Source organism: Pelodiscus sinensis, chromosome 30, assembly GCF_052426305.1.
Source record: "Pelodiscus sinensis isolate ZL-2025 chromosome 30, ASM5242630v1, whole genome shotgun sequence".
NCBI lineage: Eukaryota > Metazoa > Chordata > Testudines > Trionychidae > Pelodiscus > Pelodiscus sinensis.
Genome location: NC_143081.1, coordinates 7,551,080 through 7,572,805, shown reverse-complemented (window position 1 = coordinate 7,572,805; position 21,726 = coordinate 7,551,080). Strand labels below are relative to the sequence as shown.

General features: G+C 53.8%; 1 protein-coding gene across 1 annotated transcript in view; it reads right to left on the bottom strand.

Annotated features, from left to right (window-relative positions):
- The window catches only part of LOC149521102 (alpha-1B-glycoprotein-like), a 92,774-nt gene extending 72,188 nt beyond the window's left edge, over nt 1-20,586 (bottom strand). The window contains exons 1-3 of the mRNA XM_089774351.1: nt 20,382-20,586; nt 19,409-19,750; nt 7,146-7,487 (exon numbers count right to left, since the gene is read on the bottom strand). Of these exons, the coding sequence (XP_089630477.1) occupies nt 7,146-7,487; nt 19,409-19,750; nt 20,382-20,586 (889 nt within the window). The remainder of the gene's footprint in view (nt 1-7,145; nt 7,488-19,408; nt 19,751-20,381) is intronic.
- Nucleotides 20,587-21,726: the final 1,140 nt, after the last annotated feature.

The window sequence follows — 21,726 nt, the reverse complement described above, 5'->3', positions numbered from 1 at the left end:
GGGATGCTCTTCTGCCCCCATGGACGTGGCTCTGGACTCGAAATGCAGCTGCAGTTTCCATGGGAGATGCCTGTGAATGGGCAGCTGGACCCACCCAGGGGGTGACATGGAGGCACCTTCCCTGCAATCCCCCTTCCCTGCAATTTCAAACACCCCCATGTGAGAGGCAGGGGATCCCCTCCCCCACTGACTGAGTCCTCCCAACCCACCGCGAGCATCTCAGCAAGGCCAGGAGACGTCGTTACCTGTGGGGGTCACCGGCCTGGGGAGACTCTGGAGCGAGGCTGGAGGAGAAGAGCAGAGAGGGGGTCAGAGCTCCAGGAAGGGGCTGGGGTGCAGGAGAAGGGAGGGACGTGGGCAGAGAAGGGCGACTCTCCAGACACACTCAGAGGGGCTGAGGGCTGGGGGCTGCGGGGGGCACTCACCCAGCAGAGGCAGGAGCAGAGGCAGCACCATGCTGGGCCCGTGGCTCTGGGCCGGGAGCTGGGTTCTCAGCTCAGTCTCTGTCCCTGTGGGTGCAGGGAGGGGGCCGGGCCCCTCTGTGCTGACGCAGGCAGAGGAAGTCAGAGGCTCAGGTGTGGTCACTGCTCAGCCCAGGGGCTGGTGCGCAGGGCGGGAGGGGGGAGCTGAGCCTTTTCCGGAGCTGACAGTGGTGGGAGGGGCTGGAGCAGCAGTTCCCAGTGAGTGACACCCCCGGGGCTGGGCCAGCGGCTCCGCCGGTGCAAAGTAACATCTGCTGAGTGACACTGGCCTACGGCCGCGGGGACCGGGCCCCATGGCGCCGGCCGAGCTGCGGGCCAGCTGGAATTGGAGCCCTGCTGGGCAAGGCCTGGGGGAGCAGGGGGGAGGCAGCCCGGCTGAGATGGGGCTGAGGGCGACTCTCCCGTCTCTCCCTGGGGATGGAGGGAAGCAGCTGCACAGAGACCAGGGAGGGGCTGAGGACACGGCCCACGGGAAATCCAACCGGGGAAGGCGGCTGGGAGATGTGAGGGGGACAAGAGCTTAGCTGCTTCCCACAGTGCCCTGGGCTGGGCGGGGAAGAGGCTGCACTGGGGGAGCAGGCGAGAGATGGAGAATTCCCTTTAATTTCCTGCACTCTTTGCTGATCCCCGCAGGAGTGAGCTGGCTGGAGGGGCCCTGGAGGGGAGGGGAAATCACACAGGGCCGAGGGGCCGTGTGCAGTGGCTCTCTGCAGGTCCCACCATCAGGGCCAGTTCCAGCTGGAAAATGGCAAATGAAGGGCCCACCTTTAGGGAGGGGAAGGAAGAGAATCCAGGGAGCTACAGACCAGTCAGCCTCACCTGGGTCCCCAGAGAATCATGGAGTGGAGCCTCTCGGAATCCTTTTGAATCATCTGGAAGAGGGGAAAGGGACCAGGAACAGTCACATGGATTCACCCAGGGCAAGTCCTGCCTGACCAACCCTATTGACGTCTCTGACAATTTACTGTCTCTGTGGACGTGGGGAAGTTGGTGGATGTCTTGTACCTTGACTGTAACAAAGCTTTTGATACGATCTCCCACAGCATTCTTGCCAGCAAGGGGAGGCAGGATGGGTTGGTACCTGGACGGGAAGGGTATGTGAACACAGCAAAGTTATTTTGAAATAACTTTACTAATGTCTACACAAGCCAATTTCGAAATTAATTTGAAAGAGCGGAGGGCTTATTTCGAAATCGGTAAACCTCGTTCGATGAGGAATAATGCCAATTTCGAAATTGCTATTTCAAATTAAGCACTGGCTACGTCTTCATTGGCACCCCTTTCCGGAAAAGGGATGCTAATGTAGACTTCAGAATTGCAAATTCCGCGGGGGATTTAAATATCCCCTGCGGCATTTGCATTTACTTGGCTGCTGCTTTTTTCTGGCTTGGGGAAAAGCCAGAGAAAAGCACCAGTCTAGACGTGATTCTCTGGAAAATAAAGCCCTTTTCCGGAGGATTTCTTATTCCTACTTGAAAGTAGGAATTTGCAATTCCGAAGTCTACATTAGCATCCCTTTTCCGGAAAGAGGTGAAAATGTAGACACTTCCAAGGGTACCCTGCTGGCCGCCCTGGCCACAAGGTAATTTCTGACCTGATGCCCTGCCGGAACCAGTTCTGACTGGCCTTAAATGCAATTCAGCATCCACTCAAAGTGGATGTGTTATTTCGAAATGCATTTTGTGTGTAGATGCGTTATTTCAAAATAACTATTTCGAAATTAGATATTTCTAAATAACACAGTAGTGTAGACGTATCCTATTGTAGACCTAAGCTGGCTAGATTGTCGGGCCCAATGGGTAGTGATCAATGGCTCCAAGTCTGGCTGGCAGTCAGTTTCTAGTGGAGTGCCCCAAGGATCGGTTCTGGGGCTGGTTTTTTTCAACATCTTTATTAATGCCCTGGATGAGGGGATGAATTGCACCCTCAGCGAGTTCACAGATGACACTAAGCAACGGGGAGAGGTAGATACGCTGGAGGGCAGGGAGAGGGTCCAGAGTGAACTGGACAAATCGGAGGTTTGGACCAAAAGCAAGCGGACGAGGTTCAACAAGGAGAAGTGCAGAATCCTGCACTTGGGATGGAAGAATCCCAAGCCCTGCTAGAGGCTGGGGACCGACTGGCTAAGTAGCCGTTCAGCAGAAAGGACCTGGGGATTACAGGGGATGAGAAGCTGGATATGAGTCAGCCGTGTGCCCCTGTAGCCATGAAGTCTAATGGCACATTAGGGAGCATTAGGAGGAGCATTTCCAACAGATTTAGGCTACGTCCACACTACAGAGTCCAGGGAATGCGTCTGCTCTTCCAAAATATTTTTCAGAAGAGCAGAGGCACATTTTTGGCATCCCTGTAAACCTTGCTTTATGAGAAAGAAGGGATGTTCTGAAAAGGGGGTTTCCATCTATATGGGGCCAAATATCGGAAAAGCCTCTTCTGAAAAAAGAAACGGAAAAACTACACAAATTGCACTTCACAATTTGTGCAGCTTTTTCTGGAAGAACAGTGCAATGTAGACATAGCCCTAGAGAAGTTATAAGATTTGGCACTGGTGAGGCCACATCTGGGGTGTGTCTAAACTACATGGTTCCATCGATGGAGCCATGTAGATTAGGCAGACCGGCAAAGGGAAATGAAGATTTAAATAATCCTGGCTTCATTTAAATTTAAATGGCTGCCGCGCTGAGCCGACAAACAGCTGATCAGCTGTTTGTCAGCTCAGCGTGCTAGTCTGCACACTCCCACGCCGACCTGAAAGCCCTTTATCGACCTCCCCGTTATGCCTCGTAGGATGAGGTTTACCGGGGAGGTCGATAAAGGGCTTTCATGTCGACAGGGGAGAGTCCAGACTGCCCCGATCTGCCGACAAACAACTGATCAGCAGAGTGGGGCAGACATTTAAATTTAAATGAAGCTGCGATTATTTAAATCGCGGCTTCATTTCCCTTTGCCGAACAAACAAATCTACATGGCTCCGTCGACGGAGCCATGTAGTTTAGACGTACCCCTGGTGTATTGCATCCAATTCTGGGCCCCCCATTACAGAAAGTATGTGGACACATTGGATAGGGTCTAGCAACCAAAATGATTAGGGTACTGGAGCACGTGACCTCCGAGGAGAGGCTGAGGGATTTGAGCTCATTTAGTCTTCAGAAGAGAAGAGTGAGGGGGGATTTGATAGCAGCCTCCAACTTCCTGAAGGGAGGTTCCAAAGGGGATGGAGAGAGGCTGTTCTCAGTAGTGACAGATGGCAGAACAAGGAGCAATGGGCTCAAGTTACAATGGGAAGATCTAGGCTGAATATTTGGAAAAACAATTTCGCTAGGCGGGTGGGGAGGCACTGGGATGGGTTCCCTAGGGAGGGGGTGGAATATCCAGCCCTAGAGGTGTTTAAGTCTCTGTTTGACAAAGCCCTGGCTGGGCTGATTGAGTTGGGTTGGTCCTGCCTTGGGCAGGGGCTGGACTCCATGACTCCTGAGGTCTCTCCCAGCCCTGGGATTCTATGAATTCCGACCCAGCCCTGGGCTGGTTTTGATTCAAATGAACCAAGTTGGTTGCCAGGCCCTGGGTGAAGAGGGGCCAAGCGAGAAGGAGCCAGGCCAGACAAGCAGCCGAAGGGCTGGCCCTCAGTGCGGCAGGGCAGGGCTCTCATTCCAGCTGGTTTCACTGTCGGTTACACTTGGTGCAGCCTGGCTGAGCGCGGGTCTCTGGGAACCGCCCACTGGCGCACGAGGTGCTGGGTTCCCTGCTGGGAGGGCGATAACTTGGGGTTTGCTGCCCGGCTCTCTATGGCCCCGGAGAGCCTGTCTCTAAGGGCATTGCTCCTGGCTCAAGGTGCAGGAAGGGCCGGTCGCCAGCCGGGCGGCAGAGCAGAAATCTCCTCCCCCAGTGACTCCACGGCCTTGTTTGCTGCACAGGCAGAGCCGCATTCTCCCCCCGCTGGTTTCCCTGGGTGACGGGGGGGTCACAGAGGACCCCTTGGGGCTGTTCCCGGGATGCTGAAGAAGCCACTGACACTCACCTCCTTGCTCCTAGGGGCTCCCCATCCCCACGACTCTGGTCCTCCCAGAGAGGACGCAGGACTGAAGTAACCACCCCTCCCCCACTGGACAATGCAGACACATAACCAGTTCAGCTCCAGGAAAACGCAGATCTAGGGCCGAGCCCCCAGAAAACCAGCCCCCTAATAAGCCCCTCAGTCCACGTGTCATGGAATTACACAATAGTAGCTGGTTTCAGGCCAGCTCCTTCGCAGCGGAAGGAGAATGAGCACAGTCACTGAGCCCCCCAGGTAACTGATTTACACAAGGCTTAGGAGCAAACTCAAGTATTTTTATTAATTGCAAACAGCAGGACTGTGAGTGATTGCGAGTGAAAACAGGCAGAGCAAAGTAAGTTACAAAATTCAAACAAACAGGAAGCACGTGGCTAGTTCTAACACACCAAAGCTTATTGCAAACTTACCCTACAACTGTTCTTAGCTCACACAAGTCAATGAGCCACAGAAAGCCTTCCCCTCTCACTTGGGTCCCTGGCTTTCCTTTCAGGAATATCATGCCAGCGAGAGAGAGAGACTTCACCAGACTTTCTTTGGTGCAGGAATCCTTTGTTCTCTACCCCCAGGAAAGTTACTTCATTAAACTGCTCTTGCACAAACTGGCATGGGAACAGGACTTTCCAGGACCCTACACTGCTCAAACTTGAGAGACACAATATGGCCGTTAGCAGCGAGTGACCCTGTGGCTCCTTAGAGAGTAACCAAAATCGATAGAATCATGTGCTTGCATGGGCAAACCCCACCTCCTCAGGTGGGCTGGAGTGGAGATCAAAGAAACATTCCAATTCACCCGAGGACGTGGGGTTTGCCCATCAAAGCTCCTGGTTCAGTAGATCTTGGTTAGTCTCCAAGGTGCCGCAGGATCAGGCCTTGTTTCTGAAGTTACAGACTCACACGGCGACCCCTCTGAGAGCCTTTTACAATCCATTAAGTTGCTCACCAGCCGTTAGGGTTGCCAGAGGAGAACCATTGCTGGCTCCCATTTGCCCATTTCAAACCCAGAAACAATCCCAAACTGCACAGCTCCAGCCTCCCACACGGGAATCATTCACGCACCAATGTGAGAGGCACAGACCCAGCAGGGTGTGACACTAAACTGGATCGGTTACAGGGGGTATGTTGCCCAAAGCATCTGGGAGTGATGCCTATTTAGATCAATATGATCATTGTCGGGGAGGGGAACGCTCGCACTCTGCCCCATTGGTGTTTGAGCCCTGGGCAGCCCCGGTTTTCCTTAGTTCCAGCAATAAAACAGATTCTCAGAGCGCAGCCGTATTTCCACCTGTGGCACTGCCTCCTATAGTGCACAGTGATGTCATTGGCCAGTGCTGGAGGCGGGTCCCATGATGCCTCAGGAGGCAGAGAGTGCACACGGCGTTGTGTCGGTGTGTAGGGTGTGAATACAGGGGTGCAGGAGTTCACACAGAGCAAGCAGACTCTGTGCACGAGGGTTCTACCCCGATGAATACGCGGCCGTGCCCCGCTCCAGACACAGCTGCATTTTGGTTGGTTCCAGAAGTGTTGCTGGTGCTAAAGCCCTTTCAGATCCTGTGGATGTTTCTCAGCTCTCACTCCAGGGCTTCCCACCAGCATCTCCCCCTCCGGGCTGGAATTCACAGGGAGCAAGAGCAGCCCGAAGGGGTCTCCTTATGGGGAGAATCCCAGGCACAGAAGGAAGGGCCCCTGCACAGAACAAGCCAGGCACCTGGATCTAGGAGCAGTAGCAGGAGACGAGGAAGATGAGGCTGTTGATGAGGCAGAAGGAGCCACCCACGGCCAGCTCCCGGACACTGACGAAGCTGTGACCTGCTGAGAAAGAATCCGGAGTGGAACCAGCTTTTGAACATCACTGCTGAGGGGATGCACATGGTGTCCGTGTGTCTGTGCTTCTAGCACACACCCTCCTCCCCCTCTCCTGCCCAGAATCTCAGCAGCCCCAAGGTGCAATGTGAAACCCACCCACAGCCCTTCCCCCAGGCTAGCGGACACTGACCTTCATTCCCCCCACACGAGTGTCTGTTCCACTCTTCTCTGCCTGCCCTGTACCATGCCCTGTCCACACTCAGCCATTGGGCCTGGGAGCTGGTTGCTCCATGGGGAAATGTGCTGGTGAGAAGGGGAATTTATCTAGGCTGAGGCCAGCAAGCCACGGGCTGCCTCACTGGGACATTCCTGGTGATACAGGGAGCAGCCCTTTCAAAATAATTCCAGTGACACCCCCCCACACACACTGTGTTGTTAAGGGAACATTCCATGTGTACCAGCCTGCCCCAGAGCGGGAAGGAAGGTCCAGTTGTTATGGGATTGGCAATGGGGGTTCAATTCCCTGCTGTAGCACAGGACCCTGAGGAATGTGCTTTCTCCTTCCTCCGTCTGGAGATGGGAATGGGGAAGGGATCAATTCATTAAGGACACAGGGGGTGCTGAGGAACATGGGCCATTGAAGTATTTAGGACAGAGAAAGCAGGAGGAGGGGAATTTCACCGCCAATTTATTTTCTCTCCATGTTACCCCAACCAGCCTCCCTTTCCCAGCTGAGCCCCCGGGGATGGGTCTCTTCCCATGGGAATAACAAACTCAGCTCAATGAAGATATAACGGGTGTCTCACCTGTTCTGTGGACATTCAAGATGACGTTCACAGTCTGGCTCCGGAGGGATGGGACCCACCTCCCACTCACGTTGTCCTCGTACCCACAGGTGAATTCCCCGCTGTCATTGGGACTGGCCCGTGGGATGCTGAGCACAGAGCCCTTCCCAGAGCGGGAGCCGGGCTCCATGGTGCTGATCTCAGACCCTGCGTCCCTGGGGACAAACTCAACTCCGTCCTTGTAGAAATGAAACCTCCTCTCGCCGGTGTCCTCTGGGGCCGTGCAGGTGAGGAGCAGGGGGAGCCCTTCAGTCACCGCTCCAGATGGGAAATCTACACTCAGCACTGGCTGGGGAGGGGGATCTGTGGGGAGCAGCAAAGGGGAGGGGTCAGCAGGGACAAAGGGGCTATTGTGCCCAGAAATCAATGTACTCAGAGCTGACCTGGACTCTCTCTCCAGAGCCTCTTGCTTCACTGAAATGAGTGGGAGCCGGGATAGAGATGCAGTTTGTTTCCTTCCAATGAGGATTTTCATCCTTCAGAGTGTTAGAGCCTGAAAGGACCATTCCCCAGGCAGAGTCCTCCCTACCCCTTGTATCTGGACCTGCAGGGCTCCCTCCTGGACCTGACAGTGGCTCCACAGTTCCTTGGTCTCCAGATGTGCATCTTCTTCCCACCACTCCTGATGTGCCACTAAACTGACTAAAGGGGAGGCTTTTAATCAGTTTGAGCTGGTCCTTCAATGAATTCAGATGTCACAGTCAAACCTAACTGTGTTAACCAGCTCTGGCAAGTGTCTTAATTTACTGTCTCAATTTACTTCTCTGAAGTTCCTAATTAAGAAACCATAAATTGATCCATCTGCTAGTAGTAAGAGTGAAGAAAGCTGCAAGGAGGCAGGATTTGAACTTGTGCTCTGTCAGGTGGGATGACAGTGCTGCGAGCACCCCATAGGGGTACCCAGGGCTATGAGCAACCCCACAGCAGTGTCCTCTTATCCCCAAACTTTACTGGCCTGCTTAAACTCCCATGCAGAGGAAGTAGTCCAACCACTATAGTGTGTCTGAGGCCTGGGCCTGACTCTGACCAGAGCCTGGGGGTAGATGTGGTGCCTGTTTCACTAACTATCCCCAGAAGCCAAAGTAGCATCAATGACTCCCCACAAAGCTCTGTGGAACCAGGAGTGGTATCGCTGGTGGGTTCCAACTGTCTTGAGTGGCCAGGCTGTGTTACATCCTGGCATATGGAGAGATACCCTGCTCTGGGGTCAGCAAACAGCAGGAGAAAGGGGGACTCACCTGTCACTGTGATGTTGATGGGACTGCTTGTCGCCGAGGGGATAGTTCGTGTATACACTGTCTTACAGAATTCACAGGTGTACGCTCCAATGTGGGACCCAGACAGACCCGAGAGTTGCAGGAAGTCGGTGTAACTGTCCCGAGGGGAGGGCAGTTCCATGGAGTGAATTTTCTGGCTGTTCCTGAAGAAGCGGATCCAGGACACATTGGTCACTCCGGCAGCTGAGCACGTCAGGGTCACATTTTCTCCTGTGATGTAGACAGGCTGTGGCGGGGACACAGTGAGCCGGGGGGCTGGAAAAGACAAGGGGGTCGGGGGAGGGGATGGTTCCTACATGTGAGGCAGATGACACAGAGGCAGAGGAAAAGCCAGTGAAGGTGAGGAGGGAGGGATCCTGAACCCAGACCCCAGCCAGCCCCAGCCCCGTTCCCAAGAACCACATCCCCACCGGGCCATGCAAACACTCAGCAGCAGAGATCTCCCCGCTGGGAACCTAGGGGGACCAGCCTCCCCAGCTTGGTACCTGAGGGGGAAGCTGTGCCCAGGGCAGCTCAGTCTGCCTGGGTTGACGTTGGGAGGGTGGCTTGTGTGGCTGAGGTTGGGGATGTGAGGGAGCTGCCCCCACTGAGCACAGACCAGGACACACTGCGCTAGCAGCAGGGACAGCCATAAGCTGCAGAGCCCGGGGTGCCTAAGGGGTGTTTCCCACACTCCAGCTGGGTCCTGGCCCAGTGACTCCAGGGAAATTCCAGCCCTTTGACCCCTGCTGGGATCTCACCCATTCACCCACTGGGGTATTGGTGCCAGCAGTGGGGTGGGGAACAGGACAGTGACCAACCCCTCTCCTGACACTACTCACAACATGCAAGCCAGGCAGCTGCAGGGATCAATGTTCACTGAGGCTCTTCCTAACAGTGCCCAGCACAGATTTCACTGCTGAGAGCTTCCCTGTAGCAGTACCCACCTGGAGCTCTCCTGCAGCTGGCAGCCAAGCCCGCTAGTGAGTGGTTGAGGTACAAGAGGGGGCTGCTGTTGCTAGAAGAGATCTCTCCCTTGGATCCCCATCTCCAGTACACACACGTGTAGGACCCAGCCTGTAACTTCTCAGCTGTGAGCTGCAGCTGGGACTCTGAAGTATCCTGGAGAAGTGTGCTGGAGCCCTGCTGCTCTTTTTGGAAGAAGAATCTGTATCCTTCACCCCGCTCACCATGAGGAGGGGCGCATACGAGCATAACAGGCTCCCCAGGGGGATACACCCGGTACGGGGTTCTCCTGAAGATGTTAGGAGCCGGCAGCAGAGCTAGGACAGAGGCAGGAGGGGTCAATGGGGGGCGAGGGGAGGCTGGAAGGAACAAGGAGAAAATGAGAAGTGAGAGGAGATCAGCCCTGAAGAAATATAAACACAAACCAGCTGCATCCCACTGCCCAGCCAGCACCTGCCCCCATGCTGGGAAATACGCTCCAGCCAGATTCTCTGTATTGGCTCCATGGCAGCATGGCACAGGCCTCTGAGAAACACGGTCAGGCTCTAGTCAGAAATCCTCAGGGCTAGCGAATCCCCCATGTCCCCTGGGCAATGGTCCCAGGGACTATTTCCCCTCCTGCTGACAGTTTGCCCCTTATTCCCAGCTGGAATTTGTGCAGCTCCCGCTCCCAGAAACCAGCTCATGCAGGATCCCTGTCTGGTCACCTGCAGAACCTTCCATTGTCACATGTCTGTTCCCCACGGTGCCTAGTCCCTCTCCCTGAGTCCAGCCCTGGTACCACAGCACAGAGGACGTTGTTATCTGCTGGCAACACCGGACTGGGAGACTCTGAAGAAAGGCTGCAAGAGAAAAGGAAAAAGGGGCTGAGAGCCATGGCCCAGGGATAGGGCAATGAGTGGGATGCGTGAGTCTCCAGACAGACACACAGAGGAACTGGGAGCAAGGGATGCACTTACCCAGCAGAGGCAGGAGCAGAGCCAGAGCCATGCTGAGCTGGTCGCTCTCTACTGAGAGCAGGATTCTCCGCTCAGCTACTGGCCCAGTCTGACCACTGAGGGGATGGGACCTTGGCCTGTGACACAGGCAGGGGAAGTCACAGCCTCAGGTGTGGTTATCTCTCAGCTCGGAGGTGTGAACGGATTCGGAGCTCGCTGCCCAGGGCGTGTGGGGGACGGCTGCCAATTTCCCACTGCTGCTATTGGGAGGAGGAGCTCAACCAGCAGCCTCTAGTGACTGACAGCTCTGGGGCTGGGCCATGGATGCAGCTGGGTTAAAGGAAACTCAGCTGAGTTACTCCAGCTTATGCCACATGGGGATTGGCCCCATCGACTTTCGGAGATGCAACACAGTGATGGTAGCTTGTGATAACTCTCTAGCTAGGCCCAAAGTGGGGGCCCTGCAGAGTGTTTAAAATAGCATTGGGGTGATGGTTACGTTCCCTACACTGGCACTAAGAGGAGCAATGGGCAACAGGAGTTGGAGGCAGAGCGAAGCAGGGGTGGGGAGGCATTGAGCCCAGAGGAAAACCAAGGAAGGAAGATGCCCTGGAGGCAGCTCTGAGGCAGCTGACAGAGCAGATCTTAGCTTCTCCCCACAGGCCTGGCTCCTAGGAATGGTGGGTGGGATCCCCCAACAGAGAAAGGAAAAATGCTGCTGAATCTGGGAGAAAGCCCTACGAGTCATTGATCTGTTCAAGAGCCACATGACGACCCTACAGAGCACAGGTGGGTGTTGAGGGGCTGCAAAGGGAGGTGCCCGGGGAGAGATGAAGAATTTTGTTGAACTGAATTTATTTCACTGTCCTTTTTGTTCTCCCCCGCAAGGGAGACCTGACTCGAAGGCTCCATCTTCAGTGGCAAAATGACCACAGGGTTTAAGCTGTGAAACAGCAGCCGTAACCCTCCCAGGACACGGCCGTATTTCAATTACTCACTGAAATGTTTGTGGTGCCCAAAACCCCTTTGGACCCTGGGGGTGTTTCTCAGACCCGGGTCTCCTCGTGCAGGCGGAGACCAGTGTTTGTAGCTCAAAGAGGTCACCATGCAGGGAGAAATCCCAGGCAAGAATGAAGGGCCTCTTCTCAGAACTAGACAGTTCCCTGGCTCTAGCAGCCACAGTTGGCAATGAGGAAGGAAGAAGGAGCCACCCACTGCCAGCTTCAAGACCAAGAGAAATCCATGAGCTGCAACAGAGTATAACTGAATGTGTTTGTGGTGGAGTTTTTCCACTACATGCATGTGATGATGTGGGTCTTTGCTCACGAAAGCTTATGCTCCAATAAATCTGTTAGTCTATAAGTTGCCACAGGACTCCTCCTCACTTTTGCAGACCCAGACTAATATGGCTACTCCTCTGATACTTGAATGTGTTTATGGGAGATTAAAATGTAGAGATGCGGCCTCTTAAGGGACTAGGAGAGTTGAGAGATGTGTTCTGCATGCTGGGGTGGAGAACCAGGGTAGCTTTGCCCAGCCGTTCACTGCAGATGCTCTCAAGGGTCTTGTGTTAAAAGCTCCATTCCATTTTATAAGCTCATAGAATCCTAGGACTGAAAGGGACCATGAGAGGTCATCAAGTCCCATCCTCTGCCCTCACAGCAGCACCACACACTGTGTGCATCAGGGCTACTCAACACACAGCCCACTTTATTTGTGGCCCACAGTGCAGTTTTGTTTTACACAGGACTCAACTCCTGGCCTGCAGGTGGGATCCTTTGAACATGGTGTCCACTGGGAACACACTCCACAACAGCAAGTCAGTATAATGGTTTTCTGTTGTTATGCATTCTAGGAGTAAAATTCTTGGACTGTCATTGCTCATTAAAAGTGCCGTTATATGGGTGGAAATTGGGTAAATGTTGAGTAGTCTTGGTCTAGATCATTCAGGACAGGTGTCTGTCTAACCTGCTCTTAAATAGCTCCAGTGATGAAGACTCCAAAACCTCTCTAGGCAATTTGTTAATTGGATGGTTTGTCATTTAATGGACCCCAAGATCATGCCATGGTGTGAGAAGTGATGAATGAGAAAGGAACTGACAGCCCTGTGAATAGAACCATTGTTTTGGCAACTGAAAGAGGAACTGCAAAGAGGGAGGAGAAAAGGTTTGTTGTCCAGGCTGATCCCCACTCTGGCACTTTGAGTGCAGAAAATGAGGGCCCACAAGAAACCTTAAATCCCCGGCCACTAAAGCTTCTGTTTAAAAAAACACTGTAAGGTCACGGATTCCATGGCCTAGGGTGGGAAGTTGCCAACACCAAAATGCAAAACCCATAGCAAGCTAGGATGACTCACTTGAGAATGTCTCCCTCTGGGATAACCCCGAGCTCTTTAAACCTTCCAAAAAAAAGAGCTTGAGAACAAAGTGTAGTTTCTTAATAGCTGACCTTCTGTCTCAGGCACATTCAAACAGAAACCCCTGCCTTCTAGGACACAGGAATCAGATCAGTCTTTAAAAGAACATTTTATTAAGAAAACAAAGAAGACAGACTTGGTAAAGTATGTTGGGTGTTAGATGTTACAGAGCAACTAAAAAAAGGCAGATTAAAAGCACAGGTCATTGCTTCCCTGGGATTCAGTTACAGTGTGGTGCGGTGAACACGGGCTAAGGACAGAGGAGTTTAACGAAACCCAAAATTAAAAACACAAATAAATCCTGATCACATCTAACTGAACATTCCCTGCTTTTCTCACATCTGTAGTTCCAAGGTTTAGTCTTTCCTTAGGCATGGATATCACAGAAAAATCCTGGCTTAATCTAGCTCTTGCCCAGCTCCTGCTCTGAATTCACATAAAAACTAAAGCAAGAGGAACACGGTTTTCAATTTAAATCTTTCACTGTCTTGCCATTGTCTCCCTGGCTCCTTTCCAACGCTTCTGGATATCTCCTGTCTCTTGGTGTAACCCATTACAGGCAATTTAATTAACTGAATGTCTAGGATGTCTACAGTAGGGTGGTAGGGCTCCCATTCATCAAGCATGTAAATATACTGCATCGGCAGAAATATCTTGATTGCAGGAAGAAAAGCAAAAGTTTCAAAAATGCAGCCTCTCTCAAGTCTGACAGTGTCAGACAATGCTGTAGAGAACCGAAAACAAAAATCACACACAAAATTGAATTGACTGTAGCAGTCATAGGAACAGAGGAGACAAAATGTCGGGGAGCAGAAAGCTTCGGTTATGTATAACAATTTGAAGTGTGAGGAAAGGGAAACCAGAAAGTCAGGGTATGTCTACACTACAAAGTTAGTTCGAACTAACGGATGTTAGTTCGAATTAACTTTGCTAGGCGCTACACTAGCGCTCCGTTAGTTCGAATTTAATTCAAACTAGTGGAGCGCTTAGTTCGAACTAGGTAATCCTCATTCCACGAGGATTAAGCCTAGTTCAAATTTATTAGTTCGAATTAAGGGCTGTGTAGACCCTTAATTCGAACTAGTGGGAGGCTAGCCCTCCCCAGGTTTCCCTGGTGGCCACTCTGGCCAACACCAGGGAAACTCGTATGCCCCCCTCCCGGCCCCGGACCCCTTAAAGGGGCACGGGCTGGCTACGGTGCCCGTGCCAGGTGCAAGCCTGCCAGCACCCAGCCAGCAGACCCTGCACCTGGCACGGATCGAGCCACCCACCCAATGCCCCCGAGCCCTCCCCCTCTTCCCGGGACCAGGCTGGCAGCTCCCGGGAGCTTGCCCGGGACCGCAAGAGGCGGGCACCCGCCTGGGCTAGTGCGGACATCGTGGACCTCGTCCACAATCTCCGCACTAGGCACAGGAAAGTGGCCAGCTAGGGCAGGAGAGCTGCCAGCCTGGCCATCCAGGAGCAGGTTTGCATGAAAATCAAGGTGGTCCACTGAGGCCCCCGACCCTGAGCCCTGAGCTTACAATGGCCGTATTGGGTCAGACCAAAGGTCCATCTAGCCCAGTAGCCTGTCTGCCGACAGCGGCCAACCCTAGGGACCCTGGAGGGGATGGACCGAAGACAGTAACCAAGCCATTTGTCTCATGCCATCCCTCTCCAGCCTTCCACAAACTTTGGGCAGGGACACCACTCCTACCCCCTGGCTAATACCACTCCATGGACCCAACCTCCATGACTTGATCTCACTTCCCTTTAAACTCTGTTCTAGTTCTAGCCTTCACAACCTCCTGCAGCAAGGAGTTCCACAGGTTGACTCTTTGCTTTGTGAAGAACAACTTTCTGTTACTAGTTTGAAGCCTGCTACCCATTCCTTTCCTTTGGTGTCCTCTAGTCCTTCTTTATGGGAACTAATGAAGAACTTTTCCGTATGCAGCCTCTCCACCCAACCCCTGCTTTTAGAGACCTCTATCCTGTCCCCCCTCCGTCTCCTCTTTTCTAAGCTGAAAAGTCCCAGTCTCTTTAGCCTTTCTTCATCTGGGACCTGTTCCCAACCCCTGATCATTTTAGTTGCCCTCCCCTCTCCCAGCCTCTCTCTTCCCCTCTCCCACCTCCTTTTCCCAGTCTCCCCCAGTTTTGTTCAATAAAGACAGATTCCATTTTTGAACACAATTGTCCTTTATTTTGTACATCAAGAAGAGGGGCTAGGGAAGGGTAAGTGGAAGGAGGTGAGGGTATGTCTACACTACCCTCCTAGTTCGAACTAGGAGGGTAATGTATGCATACCGCACTTGCTAATGAAGCCCGGGATTTGAATTTCCCGGGCTTCATTAGCATAAGCGGGGAGCCGCCATTTTTAAATCCCCGCTGCTTCGAACCCTGTGTAGCGCGGCTACACGGGGCTCGAACTAGGTAGTTCGGACTAGGGTGCCTATTCCGAACTACCGGTACACCTGGTTTCATGAGGAGTAACGGTAGTTCGGAATAGGACCCTAGTCCGAACTACCTAGTTCGAGCCCCGTGTAGCCACGCTACACAGGGTTCGAAGCAGCGGGGATTTAAAAATGGCGGCTCCCCGCTTATGCTAATGAAGCCCGGGAAATTCAAATCCCGGGCTTCATTAGCAAGTGCAGTATGCATACATTACCCCGCTAGTTTGAACTAGCGGGGTAGTGTAGACATACCCTGAGGGAGGAATGGGGTACGCGCCCAATGGGGAGGACTGGGCTGGCTCTGCGGGCTTCTGGGGGTGGAAGCTTTCCTGCAGCCCCCTAATTGTCCCCTCTCCCCAGATGGCAGCCTGTGGCAAGTGTAGCCGGGCTGATGGCCGAGTGCTGTGATGTGCCCAGTGTGGGTACTGCGGGCAATCCAAGCCAGGACTGCTTTGCAAGCGGGGCACCCATGAGAACTGGTGTGGGGGTCGGGACCCTTTAAGCACAGCCCTCGGCTAGCCTGAGACAGCATCTCCACGCTCTAAGTCCTCCCCGATGCACTGCTTCCGGCCATCCTTAAGCCTGGTTCAGGGTCCACTTAATGTGGACGCGCTAGTTCGAATTAGCAAAATGCTAATTCGAACTAGTTTTTAGTTCTAGATGCGTTAGTTCGAATTAGCTTAGTTCGAATTAACTAATTCGAACTAAGTTAGTTCGAATTAACGTTGTAGTGTAGATGTACCCTAAGAGTATGTCTACACTACAGACGTTAGTTCGAATTAACTTTGATATACACTACACATACAAACCGCTAGTTCGAACTTAATTCAAACTAGCGGTGCGCTTAATTCGAACTAGGTAAACCTCATTCCACGAGGACTAAGCCTAGTTCGAATTAACTAGTTCGAATTAAGGGCTGTGTAGCCACTTAATTCGAGCTAGTGGGAGGCTAGCCCTCCCCAGCTTGCTCTGGTGGCCACTCTAGGCACCACCAGGGAAACTCATCTGCCCCCCTCCTGGCCCCAGAGCCCTTAAAGGGGCACGGGCTGGCTACGGTGCCCGTGCCAGGTGCAAGCCTGCCAGCACCCAGCCAGCAGACCCTGCACCTGGCACGGCACGAGCCAGCCACCCACTGCCACCCACTGCCACCCAGCCCTCCACCTCTTCCCGGGACCAGGCTGGCGGCTCCCCGGAGCCTGCCCAGGTCCGCAAGAGGCAGGTGCCTGCCTGGTCTAGTGCAGACATCGTGGACCTCATCCATGACCTCCGCAATAGGCACAGGAAAGTGGCCGTCTAGGGCAGGAGAGCTGCCAGCCTGGCCACCCAGGAGCAGATTTGCATGAAAATCAAGGTGGTCGAGTGAGACCCCGACCCTGAGCCCTGAGCTTAGAACATAAAAACATAAGAATGGCCGTACTGGGTCAGACCAAAGGTCCATCTAGCCCAGTAGCCTGTCTGCTGACAGCAGCCAACACTAGGTATCCTGGAGGGGATGGACCGAAGACAATGACCAAGCCATTTGTCTCGTGCCATCCATCTCCAGCCTTCCACAAACAGAGGCCAGGGACACCATTTCTACCCCCTGGCTAATAGCACTCCATGGACCCAACCTCCATGAATTTATCTAACTTCTCTTTAAACTCTGTTACAGTTCTAGCCTTCACAGCCTCCTGCAGCAAGGAGTTCCACAGGTTGACTATTTGCTTTATGAAGAAGATCTTTCTGTTATTAGTTTGAAGCCTGCTACCCATTCATTTCATTTGGTGTTCTCTAATCCTTCTATTATGGGAACTAATGAAGAACTTTTCTGTATGCACCTTCTCCACACCACTCATGCTTTTAGAGACCTCTATCATATCCCCCCTAAGTCTCATCTTTTCTAAACTGAAAAGTCCCAGTCTCTTTAGCCTCTCTTCATATGGGACCTGTTCCAAACCCCTGATCATTTTAGTTGCCCTCCCCTCTCCCATGCTCTCTCTTCCCCTCTCCCACCTCCTTTTCCTAGTCTCCCCCAGTTTTGTTCAATAAAGAGAGTTTCTATTTTTGACCACACGTGTCCTTTATTTTGTACATCAGGAAGGGGGCTAGGGAGGGGTAAGTGGAAGGAGGTGAGGGAGGAATGGGGCACGAGCCCCCGATGGGGAGGACTGGGCTGGCTCTGTGGGTTCCTCGGGGTGGAAGCTCTCCTGCAGCCCCCCAATTGTCCCCTCTCCTCTGGATAGCAGCCTGCGGCAAGTGCAGCTGGGCTGATGTCTGAGTGCTGTGATGTGCCCAGTGTGGGCACTTAGGGGACTCCAAACCAGGACTGCTTTGCAAGCGGGGAACCCCTGAGAACTGTCTCTCCGGTATGGGGGTCGGGTTCCTTTAAGCACAGCCTGAGACAGCAGTGGAAAGCAACCCTGTGCTAGCTTGAGACAGCAGCTCTACGCTCTAAGTCCTAACCTGATGCCCTGCCGGCACTGCTTCCGGTCAGCCTTAACTTCGGTTCAGGGTCCACTCAATGCGGACATGCAAAACGCTAATTCGAACTAGTTTTTAGGTCTAGCTGCACTAGTTCAAATTAGCTTAGTTCGAATTAACTAATTCGAATTAAGTTAGTTCCAATTAGTGCTGTAGTGTAGACGTACCCTAAGGTGCTGCAGGACCAGACCTTGTTTCTGAAGTTACAGACTCACACGTGACCCCTCTGAGAGCTTTTTACAAGCCATTAAGTTGCTCACCAGCCGTTAGGGTTGCCAGAGGAGAAGAATTGCTGGCTCCCATTTGCCCATTTCAAACCAGAGACAATCCCAAACCGCACAGCTCCAGCCTCCCACACGGGAATTATTCACCCATCAATGTGAGAGGCACAGACCCAGCCGGGTGTGACACTAAACTGGATCGGTTACAGGATGTACGTTGCCCAAAGCATCTGCACGTGATGCATGTTTAGATCAATATGATCATTTCAAGGGAGGGGACCCTCGCACCTGCCCCATTGGTATTCGAACCCTGGGCATCCCTGGTTCCCCTTAGTTCCAATACAGATGATTAAACAGACTCACAGAGGGCAGCCGGATCTCCGCCTGTGGCACTGCCTCCTATAGTGCACAGAGATGTCAATGGTAAGTGCCAGGGGCATGTCCTGTGACACTTCATGAGGCGGAGGGTGCACACAGCGTTGTGTTGGTGTGTAGGGTGTGAATACAGGGGTGCAGGGGTTCACATAGAGCAAGCAGACTCTGTGCACGAAAACACGGCCGTGCCCTGCTCCAGACACAGCTGCATTTTCATTGGTCCCGGAAGTGTTGCTGGTGCTCAAGCCCTTTCAGATCCTGTGGATGTTTCTCAGCTCTCACTCCAGGGCTTCCCACCAGCATCTCCCCCTCCAGGCTGGAATTCACTGGGAGCAAGAGCAGCCCAAAGGGGTCTCCTTGTGGGGAGAATCCCAGGCACAGAAGGAAGGGCCCCTGCGCAGAACAAGCCAGGCACCTGGATCTAGGAGCAGCAGCAGGAGACGAGGAAGATGAGGCCGTTGATGAGGCAGAAGGAGCCGCCCACGGCCAGCTCCCGGACACTGATGAAGCTGTGACCTGCTGAGAAAGAATCCGGAGTGGAACCAGCCGGTGAACATCACTGCTGAGGGGATGCACATGGTGTCCCTGTGTCTGTGCTTCTAGCACCCCCTCCCCCCGAATCTCAGCAGCCCCAAGCTGGGATGTGAAACCCACCCACAGCCCTTCTCTCTCAGAGTGGGGGACACTGACCCTCATTCACCCCACACGAGTGTCTGTTCCACTCTTCTCTGCCTGCCCTGTGCCCTGCCCTGTCCGCGATTGGCCATTGGGGTCTGGGAGCTGGTTGCTCCACCGGGAAATGTGCTGGGTGAGAAGGGGAATCTATCTAGGTAGGGGTCAGCAAGCCACGGGCTGCCTCACCTGGCACTGGGACATTCCTGGTGATGCAGGGACCTGCCCTTCCAAAATAATTCTGGTGACTCCCCCACACACCTCCATTGAATTGTAAATGGCACATTCCATCCGTACCAGCCAGAGGGGGAAGGAAGGTCCAGTGTTAAGGATGGAAAAAGGCCGGGGGGGGGAGGGGAATTTTACCTCCACTTTATTTTCTCTCCGTGTTACCCCAACCAACCTTCCTCTCCCAGCAGAGCTCCCTGGGATGGGTCTCCTCCCATGGGAATAACAAACTCAGCTCAATGAAGATATTAGGGGTCTCTCACCTGTCCTGGGGACATTCGCAGTGATGTTCACAGCCTGGCTCTGGAGGGACGGGACCCACCTCCCACTCACGTTGTCCTCGTACCCGCAGGTGAATTCCCCGCTGTCATTGGGACTGGCCCGTGGGATGCTGAGCACAGAGCCCTTCACAGAGTGGGAGCCGGGCTCCATGGTGCTGATCTCAGACCCTGCGTCCCTGGGGACAAACTCAACTCCGTCCTTGTAGAAATGAAACCTCCTCTCGTCGGTGTCCCCTGGGGCCGTGCAGGTGAGGAGCAGGGGGAGCCCTTCACTCACCGCTCCAGACGGGGGATCCACACTCAGCACTGGCTGGGGAGGGGGGTCTGTGGGGAGCAGCAAAGGGGAAGAATCAGCAGGAACGTGGAAAGGTAGAAAGCGAAGATGGTGCCCAAAATTCCGTGTGCTCTGAGATAACCTGGGCTCTGTCTCCAGAGCCTCTTGCTTCAGTTCAGGGTGCTGAGGGGCTCCCCAGGGAAATGAGTGAGATCCAGGATGGGGTGGGGATTTCTTCCTTCAGATAAGGGGGACCTTCTCCCTTAAAATTTTGGGACCTGAATGGACCATTCCCCAGGCACAGCCCCTTGCTCCTGGACCTGCAGGTTTTCCCTCCTGATCCTGACTGTGCCTCTAGAGTTCCTTGTTCTCCAGCTCTGCATCTTCCTCCAGCCACTCCTGGCTCCCCACTAAACTGACTAGAGGGGAGGCTTTTCATCAGTTGGAGCTGGTCCTTGAACGAATTCAATGTTTCTCTGGTCTAGGAGCCTCTGAACCCCAAAGTAGCATCAACAACTCCCCACAAACCTACTAGGAACCAGGGAGTGATATTACTGGGGGATTCAAATTGATCTGAGTCTCCCTGTGTGGAGCTGAGTGGCCAGACTGTGTGTCACCCGGGACGTCATGAAAAGATGCCCTGCCATGGGGCAAGTAAAAGGCAGGCGAAAGGGACCTCACCTGTCACTGTGATGTTGATGGGGCTGCTTGTCTCTGAGAGGAGCTCTCGCCCAGACACTGTCTTCCAGAATTCACAGCTGTACACTCCAGTGTGTGACCCAGACAGACCCGACAGCTGCAGGGAGTCAGTGTAGCTGTCTCGAGGGAAGGGTAATTCCAGAGAGTGGATTTTCTGGCTGTCCCTGAAGAACCGGAACCCAGACATGCTGGACACCCCAGCAGCTGAGCACGTGAGGGTCACATTTTCTCCAGCAATGTAGACAGGTTGCTGCGGGGACACAGTGAATTTGGGGGCTGGAAAAGACAAGGGGATCAGTGGGTGGAGATGGTTCCTATCCGGTGACAGATGCAAAGGAAGAGCCAGTGAAGGGCAGAGGAAGGACACAGACCCCAGCCAGCCCCAGCTCTGTTCTCAGGAGCCACATCCCCACCAGGACATGCAAACACTGAGCCACAGAGATCTCCCTGCCAGGAACCCAGGGGCCCTGCCTCCCTTGCTTGGTACCTGAGGGGGCAGATCCTGCCTGGAACAGCTCAGCCTGCAGGGGGTGGGTTTGGGATTGTGCAGTTTAGGCTGCGGGTGTCAGCCCCCAGCAGACACAGAGCAGGACACCGGCACTAAGAGAAGAGGCAGCCGTATGCTGCAGAGCCCTGGGTGCCCCAGCGGAGCTCCCACACTCCAGCTGGGTCCCAGCCCAGTGATGCCAGAGAAGCTCCAGCCCTTTGACCCCTGCTGGGATCTCACCCATTCACTCACTGGGGTATTGGTGCCAGGAGTGGGGTGGGGAACAGGACAGTGACCAATCCCTCTCCTGACACTAATCACAACAGATACAAGGGGGGGCCTGGCCAGAGCCAAGGGCCAACGCTGACGTGTTGGGATGGGCCTGAGATTCCCAGTGACCCACCCACCAAACAGCAGGAAAGGGGCTCACCTGTCACTGTGAGGGAGATGGAGTTGCTCCACCGAGATGACTTTGCTCCTTCGGGATCCTGTCTCCAGTACACACAGGTGTAGGACCCAGCCCGTCCCCTCTCAGCTGGGAATTGCAGCCAGGGCTCTGCAGTGGGGATGAGCTGGCCCTGCTGCCCTTTTTGAAAGAAGAATCTGTATCCCCCAGCCTGCTCACCGTGCGGTGGGGAGCACATGAGCCTCACCAGCTCCCCGGGGGGATATGCTCGGTATGTGGAGTTCCTCACAAGTGTAGGAGGTGGCAGGAGACCTAGAACAGAGGCAGAGGAGTCAGCGCAGAGGGACAGGCCAGGATGCAATCAAGAGAAAATCAGAGTGAGAGGAGAAATATAAACACAAACCAGCCGCATCTCACTGCCCAGCACCCTGCAC